Raw genomic sequence first — 21,939 nt, 5'->3', positions numbered from 1 at the left:
ATTCTCAATAAAATACGAGGTGTAAAAACGACACGTATAAACAGAGTAAAATATCAGCTATACATTTAGTTAAATTGAATGAAATGTTAATATCCAAGAACAAATAGCAATAACGACAGTGCAGAACTGCAGTGTTTAAAGCCTCTTAAAAGGTTTTTATTATTGTATAAAAAGATAATGCAAAACATTGGACAAGGGTGAGTTGTTTTTAAAGGGCCCAAAGATTGACGCACCAGTTACGCTAACCGGTGTTGATTTATTCACACCAATTGCAAGCGTATGTTTTGCTTTCCTTAATGGACATCTTCCAGCATATCTTGAGTGCCCTAAAACAATTCAAGATTTTCTTTCATTCAAGTTTTAGAAATGTTATTACTCTGTCTCTCATCTGAAACCGGTACATTTTATTTTATTGTTTAGGTTTGAACCAGAAGTTGTGTGTTTCACCTCAGCTGGTTTGACCATAACCCAGCCTATCCAGAACAATGGACCGTGCAGAGGAGCATCAACATGGGAGAGTTGGGTGAGGAGCCCGCGGTTGCGGGGGAGCAGCTCAGCCAACCACCTTCTATAAACTGCACAAGCAAATGGTAATACATGTAAAAACTTATAGAAAACATACCAATAAAGAGGGAAAAGTAAGTTAACTGCACATATTTAACAGGTGCATTATTATTATACTCACATTCGGCAATAGTTAAATTCGTCATTGTAATTAATGTTACTGTTTATAATACACAGTGTGTTACTTCGTTTTCTTTTTTCTGTCAAAACAGAACTACTTGTTGTGTAAATTACCAATGATCAGGTGACCTTCCCGAAGGCCAATCATCGTCTGAGCTGGGAAGAGGCTGACCAATTGGCATCCAGTATCACATTTCGTAATTGTTTGCGCGCCTTAGAATCTCATCTGTCCGCGAAAACAGAGGGATACATTACCGCAAGCGTCTCAAGAAAGGAACAACCCGATCGGTTATTATAATATCAGATGGTACAATTATGTAAATGATTGCGAATGATGTTCATCGCGTAATTGTTGCTGTAGTAGATGGCTGGCTACTATTTTAAAGCTAGCGTTTGCTAATGTCTGTCAATTAGCTAGCTAGCAGTTCAAGATCATAAATGGACATTTCTTCTTTTAAGCTTAGCAAGCAAATATTTCTTCCGCATTGTTCCTTCAGAGGTATGTTGGTCGACGAATGGAATCAAAGACCTTGCCTAGTTTAGAATTTCCGCTACAAGTCTGTTAACGAACATGTATGACACTATGCAAATAGCTAACTAGCTAACGTTAGCTAATGCTAATGGTTTCATCTAAGGTGCAAGCTAGCTTAATTTGCTCTCGTGTCTCCCACACAGTTGAGTATTACAGCTGAAAAGGTGTTGGCAAAGACCCGCTAACCTACAGGCCGAAACCACTTGATGATCCTGGTCCTCCTCCATTGAAAATGGAAAGTGGAGACTCCCTATTGGACAGGTAATGTTTGACGAGTGAATTTGTTTTGTGCAAGGTAAACATAACTGAGGATTTGTCACACAGTTTAACTTGTAAAATGAAGGTTAAAGTTGTTGGACATATTTTATTATGGAGCATTCCTCAGGCACACATATTAACATGAGTTCATTTAGGTTCCTTGTAAATCAACTAGGGCTGGGCACGTTAACGCGTTAATCTTGCGTTAACGCATCAATTAATTAACGCCGACAATTATTTTATCGCGCGTTAACGCAGGTTTTATTATTTATTTTATTATTGTAAAAGTTTGTTGCTCACAGGCTTTTATTTTGTAAAAGTCTGCTACTGATTGCTGCGGAACCGGAAAAGAAAGTCATTCGCGGTTTAACAAACATGGAGAAGAGTACGGAGATTTTAAATGGCCATTTTCAATTTAAAGTTCTTAAAGACGGCGGAGTCGACAGAAACAAAGTCATATGTAACCACTGCCAAGATGAATTGTCTTATCACCGGAGTACTTCCAGTCTTAAATATCATTTAAATGCGCGACACACCGTTGATGCCAGCAAATCATACAACCAAACACAGTGGAGCGAGGCTTCTGCAGACTACGCTGCAGGGAGGAGTATAGATAAACCAAGGCAAGAGAAGCTAACCAATGCCATAGCGAAGTGGATAGCTACAGACTGCAGGCCGATTAGTATTGTGGAAGACGTCGGTCTGAGAAACATTTTGAGAATCTCAACAAATGACGGCAGGTATGAGACGCCCTCAAGACACACATCACACGGAGAATACACGAGTTGTATGAAAAGGAGAGGACTGCAAAGGCGACAGCTTTACAACGTGCACCCTGTTGCTCTCACTGGGGACGACTGGACATCACTCGGTAACCACAATTACCTCGGAGTTACTGTGCATTATATTGATGAGAAGTGGGCGCTGCATTCACATGCCCTGACTGTGATGAAAACAGAGGAGAGACATTATGCTGAAACGTGCGCTGGACACTTTACTGAAGTTGCACAGCAGTGGAATGTGTCAAATAAAGTCACCACACTGAGCACAGATAGTGCACGAAATATGATCGCCTTTTGATCATGTCCCCTGCTTCGCGCACAGTCTCCAGCGTTCTGTCACAGTGTCTCTGCATAACAGTGCGTTTGACAATGTCCTGACAGATTTTATGGCACTTTAGTTCATATGGCAGTACATTTAAAATAAGTGTCAAGTTCAAGGAATTGACAAACTGCACTGAAAGTGTTTTCTGGTGTCTCACTAACAGGGGCAACACATGTTATGGCACTTTCATTCATATGGCAGAACATTTAAAATAGAAGTGCGCTATACACTACTTTTGAATTAATTATTGGATTTTGCGTATACAAATGCGATTAATCAGGGAAATCATGCGATTAATCGCGATTTAAAAAATGTTATCGTTGCCCAGCCCTAAAATCAACATAACAGAAACTAGGATTAAAGATATGCCAAAGATAACACATGATCCTCTTCTCAACTCAAGAGTATATGTATCCACATATCTCAGACCTAATTCAAGAAAACCAAACTGTATTAAAACTATCGTGTTCAAGGGATATATACAAATTGATAATAATTGAAGGAGAATTGGGAGCTTCTCCACAACTAACAGAATGTTGTATCATGATACCTGTCTGGCTCCGGAGGCCGTTTAGCCATAACAAAAATATATTTCTACATGCTGTGCTTTGTCTTAATTCAGTTCTTTTTTTAACTTCTCTGTTAGTTTTGAGGAGGTGGATGACTTCTCAGATTCTGGCAGTGACTATGAAGTCACGCTTAAAGCCACAAAGCGGAGAAAACAGGCAGTAACCGGACCTCGGGTAAATGATCTTGTTGTTTACATATTTTTCATATGGATTATTCACAATGGAGTAGATCAGGTTGATGATCTTGTCTAAGTTTGGTATTTTCATTATGGTATGGAATACAGTAGCTTTATTGTCGTTCATCTCTTAGTCCTTGAAAAAGATTTTTAAAAGGCTTAATGGGAGTCATAATAACTGCAACACGGTGGTAAGCCTCCACGTTATCTTGCCGTGGCTACCACTAATTCCGTTGACAACATCAATTCCTTTTCTCCACTGATGAGCTGCCCTGCCATCTCTTTCATCTCAAGCCACCCAAGATACCTAGGTATAAAGCTGCATTGAGGGTGTCCACCTCCAGCAGCACCCCCAACCCCAGTCTTCCAGACTCCTCCCTGCAGCAGGCCTCCCGAAGGACATCCAGTCAGGCCTCTCCTAGACCTGTGACAAGAAACAACGAGGATAACCGGTGCATCAGTGCAGAGAATATCTATGATGCTGTCCGTTCTGGAAAGAGTGCCATGGTGGTGAGCAAAATTGTCAGCTAAAGAGCAAAGGGGGAAGGGGATGTAGAGATAAACACATGAAGGGAGGGAGCTGCTGAAGGAGGCATGTGTAATGAGAAGAGAAACAAGGCTCTATGAGCAACAATGAGAGAGATTATCCTCTGCTGTCAGTGGCTGACTGATTTGACCCAACAGAATTGGCTTTGATACGCGAAGAGGAAGAAGTGTTTTCACTGGGTTGTGTAGTCAATGATTGACAGCATGTGACCATACAAACCTTTGTGGTGCTGGGCCCAGTCTCCTCTTGTTAAAGCCTACAAAAAAGCATCACATAACAATAGAAAGACAAAAAAAGTCTGGTGAGCAGTAATAAAAAAGCCTGCCACTGTAGTGAAGAGCAGCAGCGTCTTGCAGATGGTGATTCTGGGTGAAGGTTTACTTTCATACAGCACATTCAACAAAAGTGCAGTTAACTCATATTTGTTCTGTTAGGCAAAGGATTCTCAGATCTAGTTCTCTTCTATATTTTGCTCTATTCTTTATATATATATATATATGCGCTGCACTATTGTTATCACACAACAGATGTTCTAAAGTAGTGGTCATTTATGTTCAATAGTGCTATGGTTGCCAAAAAGGATTATGCAAAGGAGATAGTGAATTATACTGGAATTTTAAATGAGCAGAAAATATAAGGGAGGGAGATTGTTGGAGCATACCGACCCACATGTGTTTCTGAGATGAACCTAAAACGCCAGTAGTAGGAAGGAAGGTTGAAAGCTGAAATCCTTAATGTTATTTAAATGGTGTATAGTTATTATATCTATTCTCCCTTTGATCTGAGCCCAGCGTTCTCATTTGCTGCTATCTTCCTGTCAATTTTAAGACGGTGGTGGACGAGTGGCTGGACAGCTACAAGCAAAGCCGAGAGGCGGGGCTGCTGGTGCTCATCAACTTCATTGTTCAGTCCTGTGGATGCAAAGGTCAGAGGTCAAGAGGGAGCCCAAGAGATCGGGGGTGGGAGTCAAAGTTCAAAAGATTATCCTTCCAATTTCGTCTCCAGCATTGATCAGCAGTCAACTATTGATCTCTCAGTATGGTAACGATGCAACGTGTAGAAGCTGTGTTTATCCTCTCTCTACTGACAACACAGTATATCAATATTTTGTGAGCATGGATTGAAAATAAAAATTAAACAATGCCATTTAATTTTGGGGTCAAATCCAAGAACAAGAATTAATGTAATATTACACTTACTATGTTCCAGTGTTAATTTAAACTTTGATTCCGGATGTGGGACACTGCCTTGATTCTTTTGCCAGGTTTGGTTAGCAGAGAGATGTTGGACAGCATGGAGAATGCTGAGATCATCGGCACACTCACCAAAGAGTTCAATGAGGTGAGAAATAGTTTAGATTAGTTTCAATAAATCCTCAAATTAAATATGGTTCTTAAAAAATATTCTTACAGATCTGCAAGCTTGAATCTTGTTCATCGTCTTTTTTCATCCCTTCTTCTAATAATCCTGGAATTTGCTGAGAACCCTCCATTTCCAAAGAGATTATTATCATAAGGATGGAGTACAGTATGATGCAACAGACTAATTAGAATCTATGCTGATGAATGGACACATTAATGAGTTAATCGCTTTGTTCAGCCACAGATGTAATTGTCATTAGAACAGCAACCACTTCTGCCTCGAAGGACTATACAAAGCACAGTGTTTGTGTGTGTGTGATGTCTTTCCTCCATTTCTTTTGTTTCTTGTCATCTTCCAGGATTCAGTGAACTACCCTTTGTGCACTCCAGGCCCCGAGCTAAAGCATTTCAAAGCCGGCCTGTGTGAGTTTGTTCGGGTCCTCGTGAGATCGTGTCGGAATAGCCTCATTTATGATGAGTACCTCTTCTCCTCTCTGCTGGCTCTGCTCACCGGCCTCTCTGACTCCCAGGTCAGAGCCTTCCGACACACCAGTACCCTGATTGGTAAGCACATCGGCACAATACTGGGCCATAATATATTAGAAAAATACACACACACTAAATATTGCCTTTACAGGGGAGCTTTGATTATGGATGAGAGGCTATACTTTTTTATTAGTGGTGATCACTTCTGTATGCAAGTCATTTAAGTCACTTGCTTTAGTTTTTGACCGACTTGGAAACCTGCCCTCCATGCCGTGATGCCAGATGTTTTTCTCACGCTTCTCTTTAGTGCCAGAAATACCTGCTGCTTTCAGCTGACATCTGATTTAGTTGCTGGAGAAGTTCTTTTGTTTTTCACAAAGTATTCCCCCCGTATGGTTGGCTTTTATTGTTTCTCATTGTTTTCTTTTGAATCCATTAAAATAAATGTAACGGATAAAACATGATATGATTTGGTTGGTGATTAACTTTTTATACTGTAAGTAAATTAAGAGAGACACATGTATTTATGTTATTAATCAAACTATTGAACCCATGTTGACTTACTGTACCTGATGTGGCGCTGCCATATTTTCCTTTTTAAAATCTGATTAATAGATTGAATAACCCAGACTCACGGATGTATTTATTAATTATATTAAGCATTATTTGTAATGCACCTTTAATACAATAAAGGGGTGAATACATAAAAGTGGGTATCATAAAATTAAATATGAAATAATAATAGCAATATTAAAATCTGCAAAGTTCATCAAAGTGGGAAACATCTGCTGTTTATCAACCCCAGGTGAAATGCAGTCCTGTCAGTACTGTCTAGCCGTGCTAACCTACATGTTTCTTTCCATCAGCCATGAAGTTGATGACTGGGCTGGTGGAGGTAGCTGCGTTATCGTCTGTTCAGCTGCAGACCAGCCAACGGCAATACGATATGGAGAACGGCAAGGAGGCGCATTACCGAGCCCCTGGCAGACTGGAGGAGCTGCAGGCCACCATCAGTCAGGTGACACATGCACAGACACTGGCCACTTTCACATACTAAACAGGCATGTCACGACATTAAAGCAGTCCATCTATCAATGCATGAGTCTATTTACTTTATGTAATCAGAACAGTTGAATCTGCATTTGTTTTTACCAGAGTCTGTCAAGTGTATCCATATTGTCTTACACCCCTTTTATTTGTTTTGTGTGTATGTGTTACAGCTCCGGGAGAACAGAGAGGAGTTAGCCTCCATGATGAACGTCACGTTCCGCGGTGTGTTTGTGCACCGTTTTCGTGACCGGCTGCCTGAGATTCGGGCTACGTGTATTGAGGAGCTGGGCATGTGGCTGAAAACGAACCCTGAAGACTTCCTGAATGATGGATGTCTTAAATACCTGGGCTGGACTCTGCATGACAAGGTAATTGTCAGGACTAGACGATACATGACAGTGTTGCATGTTATTATCATACCTGTAAACTTGTCACCTTTCGGTGAAATTCACCGTTTTGAACTCAAAATAGGTCATCCACGAATGGAAAGGGAAGGATTTTTTTGTTTTGGGGGGGGCTCTGGCTGCTGCCGTTGAGATTGCAGTGAGGCGGAGAAAAAAGTGAAGTGGTGCTCTTCGCAATAAAACATCTTTGATGGGGTGTGGCGTCTCGGCGTCTCGCCAATCAGCGTTCAGATGTCCACAGCGTTGGGGGTTCAGGATAGCTTGAATGTCATCTGCTGCTCACGCTGCGGGTGGTGGCGATGCTAAAAAGTACCCAGACGTTAAACACGATGTGATTTAGCATATCTTTAGTATCGATACTTCATGAGAAAGCGATCAGGCGCGCGCGCTGCGCGTGCTGTCGAGCTGTCTGCGCGCACGCGCAGCTCACAGCGAGAGAAGTGGCGCAGCTTTAGAGACTTCGGCTTAACAAATACAAAGATGCCAGAAGGTAAATGTTTCAGTCTGTAAAGTTGTGTAACTCTCCAGCTGCTCATCCTGATGAACTGTGGATCATCTGGTCAGAGACTAACGGCCTCATAGTGTATCATCAATGCTATGATGGAACCATGTAGTTTCATTCATATCTGGCTGTATTAATACTAATATTAGTGTCATTTGTTCAGTGTTGAAGAAGTTGGTAAAAAGTGAACCATACAGATGTTTTATTTATTACTATTATAGATAAATATACCAGTCTCGTATTTATGGTACCATATTGTTTTTATGGTATTGTATTGAATTCTGGTATCGGGTATCATGATATTTATGGCAGGTATGTAATATGTATAGAAGTTATAATATGAGTATCGTGACAAACAGGTAGAGACAGAACAGATTCAGGGAGAAGTCCATGAGGACTGTTCAGGCAAAAAAAAAGGAAGTTGGTTCATGAATGACTTTAACCATATTATATATAATGACAATGTATATTTGTTATTACTATCATTACAGGGCTGAGTCAGAGCGGAGAACCTTTGCGACTTTTGTTCTTAAACTGTTTATTATCATTATTTAGATTTGTGGTCAGAACAATAAAATGACTGTAGTTGTGGTTCTAAAAGCTTTGAGGCTTCAAACAACGTGGATGTGGTGTGGTGAGAAAAAGAAGAAAAACCCACCCCCCCCGACCCCCCGTTGTCACCTTTTTCACCCCTCATGAGTTTGCAGGCATGTATTATGATCTGCCGTTCCACAGCATCACGTCAACTTGGGCAGTTCTTTATTTTTATATGAATTCTTCATAGTCTTCGACAGCCTCTTCCACCAGGAGCTTTTGTAAAATATCTACACAGACACAAGAAAGACCACATACACACACTTATAAAAAAAGAGAAATGTCCACTAGAAACGAGCTTGGGTGTATCAGTCTGTATGTGAGTTATAGAGTGTGTGATACTGTACTCTCTTCTTTTCTTTAGCAAAGTCCAGTGCGTCTGCAGTGTGTGCGTGCCCTGCAGAGTCTGTACCAGGAGAAGGAATTCATTGGCCGCCTGGAGCTTTTCACCAGCAGATTTAAAGTGAGGCATCCCTATGGATTGGCAACCTCATTCGATGCCTCTTTTCATCCATTTCTGTCTGTCTGTCTGCATTTCTGTTTAATCTATTGTTTCAGCTTATTGTGTTTCCATTTCATTGTGTTTCTACTTTCTATGTCTTCACAGTATTCTGTGGCCCCTCCTCTTATTTCTTTGCCGTTTCCAATTTTTTTTTTTTACCATTCCTTTTTGTTGTGATGGTCTCATCCTTTGTCTGGCTGCGTTAATTGCTGCGAATTATTGATGGTTAATAAGCTTTTCTCAAACATAAAAAAACTCCTACGCCACATGTGCTGAGGCAGATAAATGGTTTTCATGGCATGGCTTCGTGCCTAATCGGTGTGTTTGTGTGTGTGCATGCATATCTGGGTGTGGGTACATTTGTGTGTCATAATTATGCATTGAAGTCTATTGCCATTATTTGTTTTCTTTTTTCTGTGTTTTCCACTGCGTGTGTGTGTACGTGTGTTTTAGGAGAGAATTCTCAGCATGGTGCTGGACAAGGACCCAGGGGTGGCAGTGGAAGTGGTCAATCTGTTGCTGCTGATCCAACAGTGAGGGGTTTCTCTGTCTCTGATGGTTTCTCTGTACCGCTATCTGCAACAAAGTACAGGAATTCCATTACAGTCGATCAAAACATCTCAATTATGGCACATTTTATTAAAAAAATTAAATGCATTCTTTCTAATTTGTATCACTAGTTTTTAGCTTTGTTTACGGAAATGTTCTGTTGAAATGCATTTAAGAGCATTAGTAATAATAAATTGTCTAATTGTGTCTGAAATATGAAGGGAAATAACAATACTATGAATATATCCGGGTTTGTCCTCAAATCCAGTTTCTCAACAATCGAAGTGTAATGGTGACTCATAACTGTTATAACACTCTTGAATCACAGTGTGGTTATCCGCCATCTCGCACCACTGACTCAAGTTTCTTGTAAATTAGATGTTTTAGGATTAGTTAACAGAATAGATTTAAATTGTGGTATGGACATTTAAAAAAAAAAATCCAAACTGATCATCCATCAAAGCTCTGTTGGAGCTTTTTTTTTTTTTAGCATACTATTAAAAAGAATTCTACAAAAGGCTGCAAGAAAGGTTCAGTCAATTATTAAAACAAATTACTTACAATGTATTACAATGCTTGATGACATGTTTTTTTAATCTTGTGTTAATGTTACTAACTGATTTATTATTCTGTAATTGATTTAGTCTTTAACTGATCGTGTCTGCTCATCCAGGAGGACAGAGGAAGGTCTGGGAGAGGAGGAGTGCGGTCACATCTATCCCCTGGTTTACGCTACAAACAGAGCCGTGGCTTCTGTAGCCGGCGTCTTCCTCTTTAACAAGTACATTTTTCATCCTTCCTGTCTGCACGTTGTCCAACAAGACTCTTGTTGAGACTGCCAGCCCAAATCCATTGTTTGTATGCAGATTGATTTTGGAAAGCATACAAATAAATGCACAAAATTTAGATTTTTGCAAATCGGATGCAAACCACATTTGGGGATGGACCTCTATTTGTCAAGCTGCCTCATTAGAAAGCAGAGTTGTATCTATTTCATTTTTAACACCTATTTTGTTACCACAGCTACCCATTTCGATGATGTTGTGATGTCTGGACACAAAAAATCAATAGTCTTAAAAATTAGATTTGAGAAATAAATTGTGTAGCCGAAATATTTTAGTCGTGTGGATCAGTCCATCGACAAATATGTTTGAATTTTTGGATTGATTGATTTCCTTATCAAAGACATTCCACCAAAAAGAAAACATCAACACCTTTTTTCATTCACACTGAAGCTTGGCTGAATTAATCATTTAATTAAAACCTGCAGGGATGCAAATACTTTCTTGTAGAATGGAGCATTTTATTTCACCACTGATGTGACTTAAGCCTTCAATCAGTGAGCACATTTTTTATGCCGTTTCTTAATTTGGATTAAAGGCAGAATGGGTAGGTTTTGTTCCTTGCGGTTCGTAAACACAGCCATCGGGTTTAGTGATCTTCCCTCTAGCTAGCTAATGGGGAGAGCATTTTTTTCCAGACCGGAGAATTTAGTGGCGCTTCTCAAGAGTCTGACTCGGATGACAACGATTACATTGTCACCCAGGGGAGAAGAGGCAGAGGAGGGACAGCTGGAGGCAGAACAAGGGGCGCAGAAACATCCCAAGCACAGCTAAATTAACAGTGCAGGGTTTCTAGTATAAATGATTTTTCAAAGGAATTATTTTAGTATCAGTTACAACATATTTTTCTGCGGGGGAAATTCTACTCATTGTGCATTTTTTAATGTAATGTAACATTTATTTATTTGTCTCCTCTGTATGACAGGCTGAAAAGTGTGATTGCCAGTGACAATCAGGAGAATGAAAAAATGGGAAATGCAGCCTTCTTTCAAATGCTCATCTCCTTCTTCATCCAGAGTGAGGTAGTGTCTGTTTCAGTCCCCGCCTCTCCATTATTCCATCATTGCCATTTATGTTTTCATGAATAAAGGTAGACTTATAACGACAAAGTGTATAATGTTCAAATCAAGTTGTATTTTTAGTTCTCTGTGAGATAGTATACTCTCCACAACGCATAGCAGGAAATGTCATTCTTACAACAGACACAATAAAACTACATCCACCCAAAAGTCTCGTGGCGTATCATATCTTAAGTTGAACGATGGAAAAACTGATTTAGATAACATTATACTCCAAACCATTGTTTGTGTCATGGGTCAAATAAATGATGGCCATTGTAGTTCAGAAACACACTTAGGTAATGTACTGAAGCTAATCTAAAGCAATTGATTCACTCTCTTGACAGTTCCATGAGCACGGGGCATACCTGGTGGATAGTCTGTGGAGTGTGGCAAGATCTGAGCTGAGAGACTGGGAGACGATGACAACGTTGCTGCTACAGGAGTCTGGTGAGGAACAAGATACGACTTGCATCAGTGCACTGAGCTCAGCTTGACACCAATAAACCATAATAATGTATGCAAGTCATGTTTTATCACAGTTATTTGTTTGCGTGTGCTGCTCCCTCGCTGTTCTGGCATCACGTCGTCTCAACCATCACCCACTCAGTTCTGCAGCTGTCTGTGTCTCTGTGTTGTCAGGTCTGATGTATGAGGAGGAGGGGAGTCTCATAGAGCTGATGATGTGTGCCATCAGACAGGCAGCAGAGGCAACCCCACCTGTTGGGAGAACTCAGGGCAAGAAGGTGGTGGCACACAGACAAATGCATGATCATTTAGTTTTGAAGTTTATGTTTTGTGGAGCTTGGGGGCGAGAGAAGTGTCATTCTTTGTTTATACTTCAAATGTACCCATCATACAAAAAGTCATAGCTTTTAAAACCACACTACGCAACTTTATGACACTAAACTGGAAGAAATTAGATGTCCCACATGTACCTGAATCATGGGTACAAATGTGTGCCGCGGTTCTCTGACATTGGTTTTTGGTTAGCTTTATTTTTTGTTTTTATATTTTACATTCACAAACATTGTGAAATATTTACAATGCTTTTTGTCTTCACATGGTTGAACTGCTACTCTGTACTATTCACTGAACACGTGGTATCAGATCCTGGGCATGAAGAATAAGAAGGTCCAGGAACAAGACAGAAGACGTATCACCACACACTTCATTCCATTACTGCCACAGCTGCTTGCCAAGGTACACAACCAAGATTCACTTACCATACTTAATATAACACTGGTATTATATTGTATTGTACACGGAGGATTCAATTATCTGAAGTGTTGGCAAAGCACTGCCACCACACTTACTTGTAATATATGGATACTGCTGCCTCGTTACATTTTAGACTAAAGGCCAAATGTCTATGCCAAGTATAAAAATGCTTTATTTTGTATTATATTCGCTTCATGTTTTTTAATGCTGAGCCGTGTTGTTCCCCCTCCCCTCAGTACTCAGCAGATGCAGAGAAGGTGAGCCTCCTTCTCAAAGCTCCCCTATACTTTTCTCTGGAGATGTACAGCAGCAGTCCACGACTGGAGAAGGTAGGGCTGGAGAAAATGTGGAGCAAAATCAATTACCTTGAATAGATTGTTAAAATCTCTTTAGGAAATTACATCATGTCCCTCCTTAATCATTTCCCCTCTCCCATATTTCCCTTCTACTTAACGTGTTCTCCCTCGATCTGTCCCTCATCACACTCCCCTCTCATTGTCAGCATCTGGACCTACTGCTATCTCAGGTATGTTGTATTATTGAGAAGCACACGGAGGTCCCCGTGCTCGAGGCTTGCAGCAATCTGGTCAGCATTCTTTGCGTCGACTGCTACACCTTCTCCTCTCGCACACATCTGGCATTCAGCCAGATGATGGACAGCCTGACTGAGTGCCTCAACGCCTACTTGAGTGACCTGCTGCAGGTGGGAGGGCGTGTCAGCGCAGCATTAGTTTTATCTATGTGAACCTAATAAACTGGCTCTTACACCGTCGGCGTTAATGTGTTAATGTGTTAATATTACATGTAGAATAAAAACTTCTCTTTCTGGGATGGTATTCAGTTCAAATAGTATGTTGTATTTAAGTTGTCCTCAGAGCATAACCTAATCAGGTCAACTTTGTAGTGCATAAATACATGCATATCAACTGTATATAACTAAACTATATAAACACAGGATTTTGTATCAACTGACAGGGTGTTTAATGTAAGCATGTCCTTCTAATTAATTTGTGTTTTTTTAGGCTGGATGTCAATTTTGTGGTTAGAAGAGAGAGAAACAGATTGGTAAGCATCTGTTCTCACAGGAGTGTTTGTGTGCTTAGGGTACTGCCGATGACGATGATGTATACAGTGCAGCTACTGCTTTGAAAAAGATTGCAGCCCTGAGCAGGTATGTGTGTTCATATGATGCATATGGCAGTCGTAGTACAGACTGTTTGTTACACAGAAGTGTGCGTCTCTGTCGTTGCTCGTGTTCGTTCAGTGCCAAGGACCCGACGGCCTGGAAGCTGTTCGACTCCTGTCTGGAGCTTCTGAAGAGCAAGATGGAGTCCAGAGAGTTCGACAAGGAGGTCTGTGATGCTCACACATTTGATAACAGAGGCCATAATTTAAGAGGGTTCAAAGAACTACAAGACATGAGTAGATTTATTTTTTGCATTTAAACCAACTTTGAATTTGTTCAATGTTGTACAGTTGAAATACAGAATTAAATGGTCATTTCCAGGCCTGGAAAAGTCATGGAAAAAACTTAAATCATAAAAGTTTTGGAAAAGTCATGGAAATTTGTTATAATCTCATGTTCATTTACGCCGAGTTTGAAATAATTAATATGTTTTTTTAAAGAAAGACGCTCAAAATATAAGCCGGCATACGCTCTCAATACGCAACATTTTTCATGAATGATTATACAGAGATTTCAGTTTGTTCATGGAAATTGGGTTTAAAGTCATGGAAATCCATTGGTCAAAATGTGCAAGAACCCTGCTATAGGTACTGGTTTTAATGTTCCTTTCGTGTCATTTCAGCTCATGGTGTCGGCCCTGAAATGTGCTGCCTTTAGCCTGATGTGGGCTAAAGTGAATGCAGTTAACTCCACACCAGCTGAGGTGCTGCTCTGACTGATTATGCAACACTGCATTCATCCTTCTTTGGATGTTTAGAAAGAGTTTGACCTTCTCTCAGTCTTTCACACACTAACTTGGCTCCTGGCAGTGCCAGCCTACCTGCTCACAATAATGCGATCACAGCCAACCCACGGAGGCCATGTTGGTGGCCTTCCTCTGTATTTGTGGAGCTCTTCTCTGTCTGTGTTGTTCAACAGCTCACCAGCTGTGCAGACAGCGGGCAATTAACACAACAAGCTGTTAGTGTGCATCCAAGACAGAGTGACTCTGACATTTTATTTGCCACTAGTTCACACTTTTTCTTACTGTTTCTCTTTATATAAATAATTTGTCTCAGACGATTTTTTTACTCTATGGAGCAGGGGTGCTCAATACGTCGATTGCGATCTACCAGTCGATCGCGGCGTAGTATGGTAGATCGCATGACATGAAAAAAAATTGGCCCGCCCCCCTGAAATTTTCTCTATAGCACGTCTTTGTTCTTTTGTTAAACTAAACAGCCATCTTTTGTTGATCGTATCTACACAACAGCATGTCATTTCTGTCTACGTGTCGCGTTAACACTTCTCAGCTCTCCGTCTCGCGCGTCGAAGAAAGAAAAAAAAGTCACTTGTACCCCCCCCTCCCCCTCTTTGATCTACACTGAACACATCATTATTACGCATTCATCCATTTATCTCAACCAAAGTTCCAGAGAAATCGAGCGCGCGCTTCATTTCTGCCAAAATATTCCCCTAAATCCTGCACACTGCTCCTTTTAACAGGAAGAGGGCACTTTAAAATAAATAATTCCTACTCGGAACCGAGATGGCATTGCATAGATACATAGATTACATCGGTTACATAGATAGCCGTCGTAATCATAGTTGGTCATGTCGAGTATTAAATCTCTATTGGATGATAAACGACTTGCGGTAAATATATAGACTGGGTTTTGTTATAATGTCCAGATAATTAAAATATCTTGCCTTGCTTCTCGTTCCTGTCCTGCACATACGAAATATAAAACTAGTGGTCATGTCTGAGCTCTGTCTCCCTCTGCCCTTTGGTCCCTGCACCATCGGCTCCAGGTGGAATTGAAGCGTCTGAAGAAGGAGATGCGTTCGTTCTGCAAAGTTTGTGAAACGTGTCTGTCTCTGGACCAGACTGAGATCAGAGATCAGGTGAGTCATGTGGTCCCATGTGTGAAGTCACTGTGTCGTCATGTCATTTTGAACAAGTTAAAACTTCATTTGTATCTGTTTGCATCAGCGACAGGCCCGATGTTTGAGTGTTGTCAGTCTGTCCCTCCGATTCGCGGTCAAAGGTCACTGACCTCACAAAACACGTTTTGGTCCAGAACACTATTTAAACATTTCACTTAAACATTTAGGATAAAACAATTGTCATAAAGGGTTTGCAATTAGAAGTTATTGTCTTTGGAACTAGTTGCTCCAGACCAAGCTGAGTAATGAAGTGTGTTTCTTTCCATCCACAGGCGTTTGTGCTGCTGTGTGACTTGCTGCTCTTGTACAGTGCGAGTTCAGCCCACGTTGAACCCGCCCTCCAAACGCTGGTCCACCTGCCGTCTGATTCCCTGCGTTCTGAGCTGGCTGCTTTCCTCCTGGACTACGTCTTCTCAGACACTGAAGATGATGAGCTTGATGGTATATCTGTTAACTTCAGAGCAAAACATTGTAGTTCTACATTTACACTAACGGATGCGTTATTGGTCACCTTGCCGATTGAGTTTTGACTCTCACGATGTCCTACAAGCCAAATACCATTTTGTCATCACGCATTCTGGTTTGCCTGCTTCTGCCGTCTACATCTTTCACGGTGACTTTTGGTTTGTTACTGTTACCCATGCTCTCCTTTCCCTTCCCTTTTCTCCACTCTGGCTTTTTTCTCTAGATGAGGTTGAGGAGGTGATGAAGATAACTCTTCTTCAGAGGAAGCGCAACCAGCTGGCTGGCTACTGTAAACTAGTCATCTACGGGGTGCTGGACCTCACCGCTGCCACCAACGTCTTCAAGCACTACAGCAAGGTGGAGATGGAGACTTAAGGGATAGTTATGTTTTATTAGCCTTGTATTTTATACATCCATAAGCAATCAAATTCATATTCCTTGTCAAGTTGGGTCCCCGTTGGGGATATGTGTTAATAGTTCAACTGAGTTTAGAAATTGTTGAATTAAAAGTTAATCAAAATTGGTTTAAGAATACAGGAAATTAGTTAATGAAACATTAATAATGAAGGGGATGTGTAAGACAGTGGAGGATGGTGAGGAAAATCTCAGCGAGGTGCTGAGAATGAGTCCGGTGGTTAGAAGAAGCACAGATGACTAGAAGGCAGTGGATTATTCTTAAATTTGTAGACATTTAAACAATGTTAATTAAATACACTATTGATGATTTTTTTTCCTTTACCGGTTTTCTCCAGTACTTTAAAGACTTTGGCGACATCATTAAAGAGACTGTGAGCAAGAGCAAGGTCATCAATCCCATACAGAGCGCCAAGACCGTCTGTCTGAGTCTGCAGCAGGTGTGCACATGCAGGAAAATAACCAGCATTTAAGTATTCTTTTCTGAGAGTTAACTTTTAATGAATACATGAAATATTGATCAACATGTGGCTGTATCTGAAAAAAAACTTTCTTTTATTTCTACATGTTGAAAATCTTCAAGTTGTGAATTTGTGTATTTAATTTCTATTCACTATATGCCGTCCACTGAAAGACAATTCTATATAACAAACCTCGGAACCATGTTAAGATTTCAGTGTTTCATATGGTGAACTTCTCAATTAAAAGTATTTTTTCAAGTGGAACAGTACGTCCACATCCATGCAACCATTTTTATAGGATGCCTTTTTCGTAAAGTGTCTATTTTAAGTCATGTTTGTGTATGTTCAGCTGTTCTCAGAGATGCTTACGGAGGAACACAGCAGGCAGGATCTCGGTGAGATCAGAGACTTGGCCAAGAGGCTTGCCATGAGCTTTGGCATCAATCTCAACCGTGTCCGCAAACCACTGGTGGCCCTGCATGTGTAAGTAACTCATGGGTACCTTCCAAACACATGTAGACCTGAGGTCTCATTTATAACCGTTATATACGCACAAAATGAGCCCTGAAAGAGGCGTACGCCACTTCCCTCCCAATAGTTATGACTTATAAAAACAAACTTGGCGGGAGAATGTGCGCACGGAAACGATCATTTAGGAGACATTGGGTAAATGGCGACACAGATGGTGAGGTGGTGAATAGAAGCCCGACTAGAGATTCAATGCGAGAGGCATCTTTACCTTCGCATTGAAAATGCGGAAGGTTATGTTTTGATCGCAGTGTATTTATTTATTTATTACCTTCGCATTGAAAATGCGGAAGGTAATGTTTTGATCGCCGTGTATTTATTTATTTGTATGCGTGTTATTCGCGTAACAAAAAAAGTTGTAAACCGAATCGCATGAAATTTGGTGGGATGATTGGTTATTATCCGGGGACCATTTGATTAGATTTTGGGATTGATCGGGTCAAAGGTCAAGGTCATGAAAAGGTCAAAATCTTCTTTTTACCATTGCGTGGTCAATTTCTATTTCTATGCAACTAATGCCAAAATGTTCATAATTCAATGCCCAATCTTGTGATATGCGAAGGTATGCGCTCTACCGAGTGCCCGTTCTAGTTATGTGTAATGATGCCTCTCACATTACATTTCACTTCATACCACACACTATTTTGCACTTATACATTCTCTTTTTTATTAAACCTTTATTTAACCAGGTTATCATTAACAGTCAAACCAGCCAAACGACTGACACTTGCTGTGGAGCACCTGCTGACATCATCTGCGTGAGAACGTCAAATAGTGTTAAACAACTGCAAAACAGAGCAATAATATTTTAATACTGTGTAAATAACATCAAGTACTTTATGTATAGGAGTTTTTTGTAAAATTGCTGCATTGAATGATTCATTAATGGTTTAATTAGATGGATCCAGCATACAGTACACAGACAAACGGTAAGCAGCTGTCCGATCCGAGTACAGGAGCTCACCAGAGCAGAGGAGTAACCATGGTGACTGTCGCACACCTTTTTTTATTTTACTAATTGACTTTCTTTAAGCCGTGACGACGGTTTTGCAGCTCAGTGAATGTACGAAAAAGAAATGTGTTTCCTTTTAGATGATAATCGAATTTGTGATGAATCATCACACTCGTGAGGTGTAAATTAAACGGTTGTTTTCCTTGTTTTTTTACACACACGCTGTTCATTCAGAGTTATCAACTATTTTGTTATGTTTGAGCTCTTTTGCCCGTGTTGTGTCTGCTCTTAGGGATGGTGTACGTTTTGCATTTCGGGACCCACCAGAGGACGAAGAGCCGCAATCGAACGTGGCTTTCCTGGAGGTCCTCAGCGAGTTCAGTTTCAAGCTGCTGCCACAGGACCGCGCTGAGTTGTAAGAAACTCTCTCAACTCACCCTTACAAAAAGTGAAATGTCATCTGAATACTAACTTATTAATAAGCATTATATAAAAGAACAAAATCAGTCATATCAAACATTGGCCCTTTTACTTGATCCCAGTGCTTTACCTTTGATCTCAGCAAAGCTACAAAAAGAATTCACCTCCAAAGAGGAACGTTTGATTTGCAGCTAATGGCCCAAGCAGCCTACTAAATTGAAGATGTGTTAATGTTAATAAGCTTTCTCTACACAGAATATATGCTTCTTCTTTGGTTCATTTTGTTGGTTTTTATATGACTCTTCATAATTCACAGAAAGCTGAAAAGGCTGAACAGCTAAATGTACACAAAGGTTTCTCTTTCTTTGTCCTCATCGCTCTGCCACTGTCATCCCCTCTCAGGGCAGCCTTTCTGAAGTCGGTGTGTCCTGGTAACGCCCTCTCCTGGCCGCCAGTCAGACTGTATCAACGTTCCTTGGAGGGCCGCACCTCTGCTAAAGCCAGAGAACAGGAGGAGGAGGAGGGCGATGCTGTCTTCTCTCATGATGCCCCTCTAGCTAAACGCAAGAGGACAACTCCTCAGCGTGAGATGGACACACATGCTAGACACGGACACAGAAAACTGTATAGATTCACAGAACCTCATGTTGACAGTAACTTGTGCTCTATCTTCAACAGTTGTTGTTTGACACCAGTGTAGACGCCTGCATTGGTTAACCTTAGAGTATCGGTTGTGGGAGACGTGCAAAAGAAAAACATGTCTGATGTAGTCTAGACGGGGGGGACAATTGTTAGTTGTATCCATTTAATCAAACATTCCAGCATTGGTTGTTGCAGACACACCTTTCGATTTTTTTATAGATTTATATAATTAAAATAATTGTGTTTTAAAATTTTTTTATTATTTCATTTGTTCTTTCCGAAAGTATCCCTCTCCTTGTCAGTGTAAACATCTTTGTGGATCCATATATACCTTCTCTGTAGTAAAACACTTAAATTGAACAGAGTAGCAGGTGATAACCGTCTGTGGTTGGCTTTCGGCTCCTCTAGATTCAGGCCCCGGGTCCTGGTTGGACAGCAGTATCCGAAGCAGCTTTGCCACGCCAGCCTTCACCTCCACGGCCCAGAAACAGACGGCCAAGCCGCTGGCCTCCAGAGACACTGAGTCTGAGACCGGCAGCGTCTTAACTGAGCCGGAGTCAGAGGACGACTTCTCCGTAGGGTAAGTTTTACATTATTAGGCATTATTAATTGAATTATCGGCCAGACCTATACTATTCTAACTATATATTTACAGAAAGCTTAAATTGCCAAATCTATTTAATGAGATCTATAACCAAATCACACATCCTATTATAAATTACAGTACAAATTGCCAGCAAGTATGAGTGTGCTGAGACGGCATTAGCAGCTACCTTATGTTCTCTATTCCTGACTGGATTGGACAGACTTCTCCCCAGAAGATAATAAACTGATTTTTTTTTTTTTTTTTAAACAAGCAAGTCCTTATTCCCTCATCAAATAATGTTGTACACATTTTAGTATGGCGACCTCCCCCTAGAATGTAGTCGCTGCTGTTCAACAGGTCCAAAATGCGAAAGGTGAAGCCCATCAGACGACGTCAGCTCTCCTCCAGCCAGACCGGTCACTCTTTGAACCAGCGGGACCTGAACTCCCAGCTCACCTTGTAAGACAGATTTTAGAGGAAAACGCAAACTACAGAATTGTTTTAGCATTTGGAAAATGTGAGTATATTTCTCATCGGGTAATAATTATTACATTCAAATAAACTGTGTTTTCTCTCCAGACTATCTCTGATTGAGGACGACAGTGAAGAAAGAGAAGAGGAGCCTGAGATTGAGAATTACGAAAGTGACTCCGACCCTGATTCTGCATACACACTGGTAAATAACATACCATTTCACAACAAATTACACTTAATTACATCCAGTGTAATGTTCTCCTGATTAGCGAGTCAGCCATAAATATTATATTTGTCTGTGACTTTCAAAGTTTGGCTATAATATACAGATTTGAATAAAGCCTGTAATCAGTTTAGGTAGCAACTTGTAACACTGCGGTGTCGCCATTGTGGGATGAACTGAGCTACAATTGACTCGATGCCTGTAAGAGTGCGTTATACTTGTGATTCATGGAGCAACAGTGACCCATTATTGTCATACATTCGTTTTTATGATGGGACAGAGACGTGAAGTTGGGCCAGTGCCTCTGTCTGTTTTTACCAAAATAGAAGTACAAATTAAAGTTTAAGGACTGAATTCCTGGCACACTCAAACTTTTCCCTCCCTTGGTTTTGCTCTGCAGCCTTCCACCCGACACACGTCCATCAGTGTCATCGATGAGCTCTTTGACTGAGGGCTCGGACACCTGGACCTCCTGGAGAACCACCGTTCATTAAGACATCTCTTCAACACTCGTGTTTTCCCTGGTTTTGGTACATTTGAGTGTAGTAGGTGTTCGGGTCTTCTGTTCTTGTTTAATGGCTCGTTACGGAGTTCCCCGATCAGATCTAATTCACTCTTTATTTGGTTGGAGGAAGAGAGGCATAGTTGATTATGAAGTTTGGGAGCAAAAGTGGTTGCCATTTACTATTACGAATGTTCATGTTTTTTTAACAACATTTTCAAAAGAAATGTGCTGAAGTTCAGTACGATCACTGGGCTGGCAGCAAGCTGAAAGTCTCTCCTCCTGTTTTCCATGTTTTTAATTTCACTGTTGTTGATGGCATTCTGGTTTCACATTTCTTAGTTTAATGTGAATTCAACTATGGTTAATTTAGCAAAGCAACACAAAGTATCTTTAATCGCAAGAAAAATTGTTAACAAGTGGGGAATGATGTGTGACGCCAATAAATTCCAAAATATCAAAGTCAAGCTCAATGACATTTTGAGAACCCACATATTGTAGGACATAATCAGTGTGTATGTTTTCATTAAATGAAAACAATATGCCAAGAATTAGGAAATTGCAGAGGAATTGGAAAAATGCAACGAAGAAATGGTAAATAAATAATAATAAAATACGAAGATAACTCATATCAAAAGCAACACACTCATTCAGTATATTGCTTATGTTCATGTATTCATTGTATAAAAAACATTTTGTTCATTGATTGTTTTTCTTTTTT

At 40.5% G+C, this 21,939-nt stretch overlaps 1 protein-coding gene across 1 annotated transcript; it reads left to right on the top strand.

Annotated features, from left to right (window-relative positions):
• Positions 1-570: 570 nt before the first annotated feature.
• LOC130209700 (cohesin subunit SA-1) lies at positions 571-21,920 on the top strand. The gene is made up of 32 exons (XM_056439485.1): positions 571-590; positions 1,360-1,477; positions 3,225-3,321; positions 3,618-3,833; positions 4,699-4,795; positions 5,135-5,211; positions 5,591-5,795; positions 6,584-6,735; positions 6,938-7,135; positions 8,632-8,730; positions 9,223-9,302; positions 9,992-10,099; positions 11,086-11,182; positions 11,566-11,668; positions 11,861-11,964; positions 12,329-12,421; positions 12,676-12,768; positions 12,942-13,142; positions 13,543-13,610; positions 13,704-13,791; positions 14,248-14,328; positions 15,417-15,509; positions 15,824-15,992; positions 16,240-16,373; positions 16,769-16,870; positions 17,241-17,374; positions 18,664-18,786; positions 19,194-19,375; positions 19,842-20,013; positions 20,377-20,478; positions 20,599-20,695; positions 21,117-21,920. The coding sequence occupies exons 2-32, from the start codon at positions 1,449-1,451 to the stop codon at positions 21,165-21,167; spliced, it is 3,645 nt and encodes a 1,214-aa protein (XP_056295460.1). The 5' UTR covers positions 571-590; positions 1,360-1,448; the 3' UTR covers positions 21,168-21,920.
• Positions 21,921-21,939: the final 19 nt, after the last annotated feature.

The sequence above is a fragment of the Pseudoliparis swirei genome, chromosome 19, assembly GCF_029220125.1.
Source record: "Pseudoliparis swirei isolate HS2019 ecotype Mariana Trench chromosome 19, NWPU_hadal_v1, whole genome shotgun sequence".
Lineage (NCBI taxonomy): Eukaryota > Metazoa > Chordata > Actinopteri > Perciformes > Liparidae > Pseudoliparis > Pseudoliparis swirei.
The sequence above is the reverse complement of the archived record's forward strand: the minus strand, read 5'-3'. Positions and strand labels throughout refer to the sequence as shown.

Coding starts and splice junctions, on each gene's coding strand:
- LOC130209700 (XM_056439485.1), top strand. CDS start 1,449: ATGGAAAGTGGAGACTCCCTATTGGACAG. Junction 5,796..6,583: donor ACACACCAGTACCCTGATTG/GTAAGCACATCG, acceptor TCTTTCCATCAG/CCATGAAGTTGATGACTGGG. Junction 20,696..21,116: donor CTGATTCTGCATACACACTG/GTAAATAACATA, acceptor TTTGCTCTGCAG/CCTTCCACCCGACACACGTC.